Source organism: Neoarius graeffei, chromosome 6 (assembly GCF_027579695.1).
Source record: "Neoarius graeffei isolate fNeoGra1 chromosome 6, fNeoGra1.pri, whole genome shotgun sequence".
In the NCBI taxonomy this organism is placed as follows: domain Eukaryota; kingdom Metazoa; phylum Chordata; class Actinopteri; order Siluriformes; family Ariidae; genus Neoarius; species Neoarius graeffei.
Genome location: NC_083574.1, coordinates 101,421,724 through 101,432,609, shown reverse-complemented (window position 1 = coordinate 101,432,609; position 10,886 = coordinate 101,421,724). Strand labels below are relative to the sequence as shown.

Genomic DNA, 10,886 nt, shown 5'->3' with positions numbered 1-10,886 from the left:
GTGCATTTCTCTTTCATGAATGAATAGGCCTTTACGGTAATGTAAGAGTAAATTAAGCACACTTCTGTAATACCTCCAAGTCTTAAACCAGAAGGGTACTTTTGTGTTATTTGCACATACACTGAGTGTTAATGGTTACTAACACAAGTATTATTGAGGCACAGTTCACACAAACAGCAAGTAAATATGTGAGCACTTTAACACTTAGTTCTCAAAGATGATGTACAACATTCAGTCTTAAGTGCAACTATATAAGAAAGAGATATAAGATTTGAGTAGAGATAATTCATGTCAGAATTAGATGTTAACGGTGTACATCTTTTGACATTTAGATATTCCGAATGATGCATCTACGAATGAGTGGTATTGAATGTATGCTTTTTGACCTTGCTTGTAGGTCAGGTTTTTTTAGTTGAGAGCAATTCGACTGTGGTCCAGGACAACCTTCTGGCTGAAACCGATGGCGAGCCAAGTTCCCTGAAGAAAGTCAAGCACCAGGATATACACGTACCCGTTCATACTCTCACTGAACAGTTAGATTACAATACAAGGAACCTTGGAATTTGAACTGAACTGCAGTAACTCTGAAACAGAGCACCTGAAGAGAACTTTCCCTTCCATTTTATTTTTAAGGGCCCAGGGACAATATTTTATTTTTCTAGTGTGCACACTACCTTTTATTTTTCTAATTGTTTGGGGTATTTTGTACTTTGTAAACAATATAAGAGTGGCTACTCAACTTTCACTTCTGTGTCTGTCTCATTATTGTTGCTCAGCATTATGGCTCCTGTCAAATTTAGCATCTTCTGATACTGGTCTAGGTTTCATTACTATTCTAAGTCATTATTATACTGTAATTCACTTTTACATTGGTAAAATTGGTTACACATAGCCTGTGTTTTTTTGTCATTTATTGGTTACTCATAAATTTACCCACCAAAGGATGAATTTATCTTATCTTAGTTTATCTTATCTTAGCTTACCCAGATTTTCAGCGCTGGCCACAGGACAGTGGGCGTTATCTCGGGTTCTCAGAACGAATGTTTGGTTCGTCTTTCAGCTGAATCACTGGAGCTTAGCAGAACAGTGTTTGTTCATATTCTGCTAATGGGCTATGTGTAAAAAAAACAGTGCGAGGAGGAGTCCTAAACTCTGTCTCGGTCAGAGTCAGTCCATATAAACCCCATCACTCATCACCAATCCGCAAAGCAGCTCATTGATTCATCTCTCCGCTCACTGTTCATCTTTCCGCTCATTGATTCATCTCTCCGCTCACTCTCATCGTGCAGGTGAGTAAAACTGATTGAACCTAAAGTGCACCTTGTTTATTTATTTGAACATTTAAAGAAAAAAAACCCCAGATGTGTTGATGTATGAGCATGGCATTTTATAAAGATGACTAAAGCTGAAGAATAAAACTAGAACTGATGCATTAATTATTAAATATAAAGCCTGATATCCTCGGATCAGTTTGTGCATGAATTTATAGCTTCTATAATGTAAGTAAGAACAGGAGCTTGTTTTGAACATTCTGCAACTTTAAATCTGACTATAAACAGATGAAAGCATGAAATATTATAAATATAAGCACAAGCATTTGTGATGTTTTATTCTTTAATAATTAAAAATGGTAAACTTTGGCAAATTGCTTTGGTATAAGGGAAAGAAAGCACTTGGGGATGAGCTGTTTTAGGAAAATAATCAACTTCCAGGTGGGAACAGTAAATTTGATTTGCATCCCGCTGTCTGGATGATTTTCCTACAACAACAAACCCACTCGTGTTTTATTCCTTACGTATTAGCTGTGAGAAATAGAAATGTGGCTTTAATTATTTAGAAACTGTGAAAGTCTAAATATTAATATCTTCAGGTCAGCATGTACACAAATTCTTTTCCAATGTTCTTATCATTTTTTCCCATAAAAGTCACTACTTGCTTGAATCTGACACACATTTTTAATAACTGTCTTTATATTCAGAACCATGAGCAGGAACTTCTTGTCTATAAATGAAGAGCTCCAGAAAGGAGACTTCCTGTTATCCAACAACAGCGAGTACAAAGCAATCTTTCAAGTAGAACTGAAACAGGGGAAATATATAGAGATGAAGAGTCTTCTTTGCTTTTTCTTCATTTGCTGTTTGAAAAAATTACTTCCAGTTCCTTTCACAGAAATATAAACTCACCTTCCATTCTCTGATATTGAACTCTAACGTCTTGTTTCAGGATGATGGGAACTTTGTAGTGTACGGCGGGGCGCCGCTGTGGGCTACTGACACTGGCGGCATTCCAGGCATCAGTCGCCTGGCCATGCAAAACGACTGCAACCTCGTCATATATACGCCGGATAAACCCGTGTGGGCCGCCGGCAGCTACAGCCCGGATCTCACCACATGCCGTTTAACTTTGGGTAATGAAGGCATTCTGGTGATCCACAGGGACGGGGATGTGGTGTGGAAGTCCACTAAGAAGAATTAAAATTAATGAAACAAACTTCTCAAAATGCTTTGATGTTCCTTTCATCTGCAACTGTCATTAAAGTTGTCAATAAATCAGCAAAGCAGATCAGCTGGATGTCTCCGTGTCTCAGTGTTTATAGCTATAGCACTGTTATTACAATCAGTCATGAGCTGAACCTCAATACCACAATTACACCAATCACTATTTCAACTGCACTGTTGATAAATAATAAATCTAAGAGATATAACGTAAGGGACATAATTCTATTTAGAGTCAAAAATAATGAGTATAATATTGATATCAGATAGATTTTGATTGGTCTGTATCGAAGAAGGTTGAATTGATAAAGTGTGAGTGATGTAGAAATATAAGTCCTCTTATAACACAAACATAATACACACACTATTATCATTAGGAACATTAGGGACAAGCCTGCGAGCTGGGGACGGAATATCAGAACGTCAATAACATCAGTGATTGTCGCTAACATTAAGTACGTTAGCTAGCAACACAACAGACTCATGAAACAAACCATTCAAATGCTAACACACACAAACAATCCAGTACTTGTCGCTGACTGAAGAGATGTTCCACTGAGATGCAAGACTGAGAAAACAGACACAGCTTGGACTGTGATGAAGTTAATTTGAGACGATTGTGAGCTTTGGAGATCACGTTCCTCTGTAGCTCTGACTGTAATCACAATCTTTTACACAGATCACAAAAAAATCCTGACATGTGTACAAAAGTGTGAAGTAAAGGAAAGGTCACCATTACTAATGCCATTTCATAGTGTCCTGTGTTTGTGTGTGTGATATGTACATATGCACAAGAAGGTACCCAGGTTTTGAAACACCGGCCCCTGGAGGTGATAAGGGGTGAAATGGAGTTTCTCCTGACACTCAGGTCATGAACGTTTCAACTTGCAAAGACGTGACTTTAAAAGATGAAACCATTTTTAAAATTGCTCAAAAGTAAAAGTAAATTATTACAGCAAGAAACATCTCGTCTCGTCTCGTCTTCTTCTGCTTTATCCGGGACCAGGTTGCAGAGGCAGCAGTCTAAGCATGGAAGCCCAAACTTCCCTTTCCCCAGACACCTCGGTCAGCTCCTCGGGAAGAACACCGAGGCGTTCCCAGGCCAGCCGAGAGACATAGTCCCTCCAGCGTGTACTGGGTCTTCCCCAGGGCCTCCTCCCGGGGGAACATGCCTGGAACACCTCCCCAGGGAGGCGTCCAGGAGGCATCCGAAAAAGATGCCCGAGCCACCTCAGCTGGTTCTTCTCGATGTGGAGGAGCAGCGGCTCTACTCCGAGCTCTTCCCGAGTGACTGTGCTTCTCACCCTATCTCTAAGGGAGCGCCCAGCCACCCTGCGAAGGAAACTCATTTCAGCCGCTTGTATCCGCGATCTTGTTCTTTCGGTCATTACCCAAAGCTCATGACCCTAGGTGAGAGTCGGAACATAGATTGACCGGTAAATTGAGAGCTTCGCCTTTTGGCTCAGCTCCTTCTTCACCACAACGGACCGGTAAAGCGACCGCATCACTGCGGAGGCTGCACCGATCCGCCTGTCGCTCTCACGCTCCATCCTTCCCTCACTCGTGAACAAGATCCCGAGATACTTAAACTCTTCCACTTGAGGCAGGACTTCTTCACCAACCTGGAGAGGGCAAGCCATCCTTTTCCGGTCGAGAACCATGGCCTCGGACTTGGAGGTGCTGATTCTCATCCCAGCCGCTTCACACTCGACTGCAAACCGCCCCAGTGCATGCTGAAGGTCCTGGTTTGTAGAAGCCAACAGGACAACATCATCCTCAAAAAGCAGAGATGAAATCCTGTGGTTCCCAAACAGGATTCCTTCCGGCCCCTGGCTGCGCCTAGAAATTCTGTCCATAAAAATTATGAACAGAACCGGTGACAAAGGGCAGCGCTGCCGGAGTCCAACATGCACTGGGAACAGGTCTGACTTACTGCCGGCAATGCGAACCAGACTCCTGCTCCGTTCGTACAGGGACCGGACAGCCCTTAGCAAAGAGCCCCGAACCCCATACTCCCGAAGCACCCCCCACAGAATACCATGGGGGACACGGTCGAATGCCTTCTCCAGATCCACAAAGCACATGTGGACTGGTTGGGCAAACTCCCATGAACCCTCGAGCACCCTATGAAGGGTATAGAGCTGGTCCAGTGTTCTGCGACCAGGAAGAAAACCGCATTGCTCCTCCTGGATCCGAGGTTCGACTATTGGTCGAATTCTCCTCTCCAGTACCCTAGAGTAAACTTTCCCCGGGAGGCTGAGAAGTGTGATTGGAGCACACTCTCCGGTCCCCTTTCTTGAAAAGAGGGACCACCACTCCAGTCTGCCACTCCAGAGGCACTGTCCCCGACCGCCACGCGATGTTGCAGAGGCGTGTCAACCAAGCCAGCCCCACAACATCCAGAGACTTGAGATACTCAGGGCGGATCTCATCCACCCCCGGTGCCTTGCCACCGAGGAGCTTGCAAACCACCTCAGTGACTTCGGCTTGGGTAATGGATGAGTTCACCTCTGAGTCATCAGCCTCAGTCTCCTCAGTGGAAGACATGACAGTGGGATTGAGGAGATCCTCAAAGTGTTCCTTTCACCACCCGACAATGTCCCCAGTCGAGGTCAACAGCTCCCCACCCACACTGTAAACAGTGTTGGCAGAGTATTGCTTCCCCCTCCTGAGGCGCCGGACAGTTTGCCAGAATTTCTTCGAGGCCGACCGATAGTCCTTCTCCATGGCCTCCCCGAACTCCTCCCAGTTCCGAGTTTTTGCCTCCGCAACTGCCCGAGCTGCAGCACGCCTGGCATGCCGATACCCGTCAGCTGCCTCAGGGATCCCAGAGGTCAACATGGCCCAATAGGACTCCTTCTTCAGCTTGACAGCATCCCTTACTTCCGGTGTCCACCACCGGGTTCGGGGATTGCCGCCACGACAGGCACCGGAGACCTTGCGGCCGCAGCTCCGAACAGCTGCATCCACAATGGAGGTAGAGAACATGGTCCACTCAGACTCAATGTCCCCCACCTCCCTCGGAAGCTGGGAAAAGCTCTCCCGGAGGTGGGAGTTAAAGACCTCCCAAACAGAGTGCTTGGCCAGACATTCCCAGCAGACCCTCACCATACGTTTGGGCCTGCCAGGTCTGTCCAGCTTCCTCCTCCGCCAGCAGATCCAACTCATCACCAGGTGGTGATCAGTTGACAGCTCAGCCCCTCTCTTCACCCGAGTGTCCAAGACATAGGGCCGGAGATCAGATGAAACGACAACAAAGTCTATCATCAACCTCCGACCTAAGGTGTCCTGGTGCCACGTGCACTTATGGACACCCCATGCTCGAACATGGTGTTCATTATGGACAAACCGTGACTAGCACAGAAGTCCAATAACAAAACACCACTTGGGTTCAGATCGGGGAGGCCGTTCCTCCCAACCATGCCCCTCCAGGTGTCACTGTCGTCACCCACGTGAGCATTGAAGTCCCCCAGTAACACAATGGAGTCCCCAGTCTGAGCACCCCTCAGTACCTCTCCCAGGGACTCCAAGAAGGCCGGATACTCTATACTGCTATTCGGCCCGTAGGCACAAACAACAGCAAGAGCCCTCTCCCCAATCCGAAGGCGCAGAAAGGCGACCCTCTCGTTCACTGGGGTAAACTCCAACACATGGTGGCTGAGCTGGGGAGCTATAAGCAAGCCCACACCAGCCCGCCGCCGCTCACCATGGACGACTCCAGAGAAGTGGAGAGTCCAGCCCCTCTCGAGGAGCTGGGTTCCAGAGCCCAAGCTGTGCGTGGAGGTGAGCCCGACTATCTCTAGCCGGTACCTCTCAACCTCCCGCACAAGCTCAGGCTCTTCCCCCCCCAGTGAAGTGACATTCCATCTCCCAACAGCTAGCCGCTGTGTCCAGGGATCAGGTCGTCGAGGCCCCTGCCTTCGACTGCCACCCAATCCACACTGCACCAGTCCCCTACTGCTACCTCTGTGGGTGGTGAACCCACAGGAGGTCGGGCCCACGTCACCTCTTCGGGCTGAGCCCAGCCGGGCACCATGGGCAAAGGCCTGGCCACCAAGTGCTTGCATACGAGCCCCAACCCCAGGCTTGGCTCCAGGGTGGGGCCCCGGCTGCGCCATACCGGGCAACGTCACGGTCCTTGATGGTTTCTCCATAAGGGTTTTGGTGAACTGCTCTTGGTCTGGCCTGTCACCTAGGACCTGTCTGCCTTGGGAAACCCCAACAGGGGCATAATGCCCCCGACAACATAGCTCCTAGGATCATTCAGGCACACAAACCCCTCCACCACAATAAGGTGGCAGTTCTAAGAGGGGGCAAGAAACATACAAGGGACTTTTTTTTTTTAAACCACTGTTTACTAAACATGAGGACCTGAGCATTCTGGGGGGAAAAAAATCGATAAAAATAGACTGAACAGACAGAATCTTATTGAAAATAACAAACAAACTGAAGGCAGTGATACTTTTAGGGGCTACGCTACAATTTCTAACTGCACTAACAGCTGCAGAGAAAATCCAGCCTCTGTCTGAGGATGATGATGGTGATGATGTTGTTGTTGTTGATGATGATGATGATGATGATCCTGCTGAGGGAAAATGCTGGCATTATTTAGAAGAAAGAAGAAACTCTTATTTGTCACATGCACACTTCAAGCACAGTGAGATTCATCCTCTGCATTTAACCCATCTGAAGCAGTGAACACATGCACACACACCCAGAGCAGTGGGCAGCCACACTAGAGCGCCCGGGGAGCAGTCAGGGGTTCGGTACCTTGCTCAAGGGCACTTCAGCCCAAGGCCGCCCCATGTTAACCTAACTGCATGTCTTGAACTGTGGGGGAAACCGGACCACCCGGAGGAAACCCACACTGACACAAGGAGAACATGCAAACTCTATACAGAAAGACCCCACCAGCCGCTGGGCTCGGACCCAGAACTTTCTTGCTGTGAGGCGACAGTGCTAACCACTACACCAGTGGTTATGAAACCTTTTCAACTTGAGACCCAAACAATAAATTCAGAGTCTCCTCAGGACCCAAACTTACAAAAATCTACAAACCCCATTTCCATAAAAGTTGGGATATTTTCCAAAATGCAATAAAAACAAAAATGTGTGATTTGTTAATTCATGTGAATCTTTATCTAGCTGATAAAAGTACAAAGAAAAGATTTTCAATAGTTTTACTGACCAACTTAATTGTATGTTGTAAATATAAACAAAGTTGGCATTTGATTCCTGCAACACACCAAAAAAAAAAAGTTGGGACAGAGGCATTATTACCATTGTGCTACATCAACTTTCCTTTTAATAACACTTTATAATCGTATGGGATCTGAGGAGTTGGACTTTTTGTCCATTCTTGCTTGATACAAGACTTCAACTGCTCAACAGTCTGTGGCTGCCGCTGTCTGATTGTCATCTTCACGATGCACCATGCATTCTCAGTAGGAGACAGATCTGGACTGGCAGCAGGCCAGTCAAGAACACACACTCTGTGTCTACAAAGCCATGCTGTTGTGGCCCGTGCCGAATGAGGCCTGGCATTGTCCTGCCCAAATAAGCATGGACTTCCTGGGAACATTCTCATTCTTATCTCATTATCTCTAGCCGCTTTATCCTGTTCTACAGGGTTGCAGGCAAGCTGAAGCCTATCCCAGCTGACTACGGGCGAAAGGCAGGGTACACCCTGGACAAGTCGCCAGGTCATCACAGGGCTGACACATAGACACAGACAACCATTCACACTCACATTCACACCTACGGTCAATTTAGAGTCACCAGTTAATCTAACCTGCATGTCTTTGGACTGTGGGGAAAACCGGAGCACCCGGAGGAAACCCACGCGGACACGGGGAGAACATGCAAACTCCACACAGAAAGGCCCTCGCCGACCATGGGGCTCGAACCCGGACCTTCTTGCTGTGAGGCGACAGCGCTAACCACTACACCACCATACCGTGATGGCAACATGTGTCTCTAAAATCCCAATACTGTATATCAATGACACACACTTCACACACATGCAACTCACCCCCTGATGCCCCCCCATCCACCCACCCATCACAGATGAATCATCTCTGCCCTGATAGAAACATCAAAACAATCGCTTCCACTGCTGTTTGAAATCTTCACGTCGCTCGTGACTCCACGCTTTCTTTTCAGTCACACATGACCAAATCAACTTCCTGTGACTTCCATAATAATCACCTGGCTCCGCCCCTCTCGGCTTTCAAGATGCGGTGTTGATGATGATGATGATGATGATGATGAAGAACAGCACACAGGAAATTGCTGTGATTGTCGTAACGGTGCTGAAACGTGTAGCTCTCGCACTCCGCCACCAGAGGGCAGCACGAGCGCACTGCAGTTCCAAGGAGAACTTTTCAGAGCTGAGAGCCTGAGAACTCCTGCTCCCTTTTCATCATGAGGAAAACACAACTGGCAACAAACATCATCATTCAGTTAAAAAAGGATTAAATGAAGTAAAGAAAAAAATGGAAACAATTCCAGAGAAGGAGGATAAAACAAAATATACTGTAAAATAAAACACAAAAGAGTAAATCAATAAATAAAACCGTTTTAACTGAAAGGTATACTAAACACAAATGTCAGAATAGAGGAAGAGCTTTCATTATTTGTGAAAAATATTTGCTTTTAGTGAATTAAAACTCAACAATTAAAACAGTCAGGTACTGTATTCTGCGTGTGTGTGTGTGTGTGTGTGTGTGTGTGTGTCATTAGTTTAGCATAGTGCAGTGGTTCTCAAACTTTTTTCACCAAGTACCACCTCAGAAAATACTTGGCTCTCCAAGTACCACCATAATGACCAACATTAAAATACAGTAGCGTAGTAGGCCTAAGTATTCATTAAAAACAAGGCGGAAGTTTTATTTAACAAGTATATTTAATATTGTTGGCCACTGTAACATTACACACAGTACTTTGAACAGTAACACTGTGTTTAAATATAGGAAAATAAAACACTGTCCTTAAATAATGAATCAAATAAATTGGCCAAATCTGCAACATCTGTAGTCTCATCAAGCTGTATGGTAAAATATCTACTGTTCTTAATGCGCTCAATCAGTGTCTTTTTAACATCGTCAGCCATGTCGTTTATTCTCCTTGACACGGTGTCATTTGAAAGCGGCACCAAGTTTAACTCTCTGGCAGCTTTCTCTCCACACATGATACGCGTCATCTCTCTGGCTAATGGCAAACACAGCAGTTCCCCGATTGTGTGCGGCTCACCGGCTCTGGCGATCAGGAGGCTGCACGATATGAAGCTTCCTGTGCTTTGGCTGCGGGTGTACCATAGGACAGAATGGTGGACTTGGACTGCTTCAGTTCATCACGTTTTCGTAAAAAAAAAAATCCATTGGTTTGTCCTTTAGTGCTGTGTTTGGTTGTAAGATGCCGTTTGAGATGTGATGGTTTCATGGACTCATTGCTCAGAACGTCCCCGCATACAACACACTGCGGCCTGGGCAGCTCCTCTGTCCCGCTCCAGATTAATCCCAGTTTTATGTATTTTTCGTCAGACTTCCTCCTCACTGGTTTCTGCCGTTTGCTAGCAGTTCTGGGGCTGGTTTTGCACTGTCGTTAGCATCCGCGCTCGGCTCACACACGTCCTCTTCAGTTCTCCCTCTCTCCTGATCCACGCTCCCATTCGCGGATTTAAGCCCCGACAGTAATTTTGTCCGACTCGTCATGATTAGCAAAGCCACCTCCACCTTTTCCCATCACAGCCGAGTCTACCAATGGCGGATAACCGTCTGTCAGCGGAACCGGCGGGAATGCGTACGTACGCTACGTATGGCTACCCAGAAGCACTTGCAAACTTTTTAAAATTATTAACTTAATTTGTATCTCCTTTCATTTTCTTGTCATCGGTTGATAAGATATTTTCATCCATTCGGATATTATGGATAGTATTTCACGTTTAATTTTATTTTTTAAATTTTATTGATATTTAATGAAGTGATTCTTTGGCGTACCACTAGAATGGAGCCCGCGTACCACAGTTTGAGAATCACTGGCATAGTGGATTAATGTGGGTTGCCAGAGTGGAACAATTTGGGTTGCCAGAGTGCGTTAATTTGTGTTTTTCTAAAGTGGATTCTTGTGGGTTGCCAGAGTGGATATATTTGGATTGTGAGAGTGGATCAATTTGTGTTGCCAAAAAGCCTTAATCTGGATTGTCAAAGTGGATTAATGTGGGTTGCCAGAGTGGATTATATCGGTCATGATATTACACTGTATTACTTCAGAAAGTAATGTGCACAATTGTGTACGCGGTGACTGAAGAGGTTAATGTGTGTTGCCAGAGTGGATCAATTAGGGTTGCCAGAGTGGATACATTTATGTTGCGAGAGTAGCTTCATTTAGGTT

General features: G+C 45.8%; 1 protein-coding gene across 1 annotated transcript; it reads left to right on the top strand.

Annotated features, from left to right (window-relative positions):
• Positions 1 to 1,982: 1,982 nt before the first annotated feature.
• LOC132888468 (B-type lectin plumieribetin-like) lies at positions 1,983 to 2,475 on the top strand. The gene is made up of 2 exons (XM_060924514.1): positions 1,983 to 2,072; positions 2,224 to 2,475. The coding sequence occupies exons 1-2, from the start codon at positions 1,983 to 1,985 to the stop codon at positions 2,473 to 2,475; spliced, it is 342 nt and encodes a 113-aa protein (XP_060780497.1).
• Positions 2,476 to 10,886: the final 8,411 nt, after the last annotated feature.

Coding starts and splice junctions, on each gene's coding strand:
- LOC132888468 (XM_060924514.1), top strand. CDS start 1,983: ATGAGCAGGAACTTCTTGTCTATAAATGAAGAGCTCCAGAAAGGAGAC. Junction 2,073..2,223: donor AGTACAAAGCAATCTTTCAA/GTAGAACTGAAA, acceptor GTCTTGTTTCAG/GATGATGGGAACTTTGTAGT.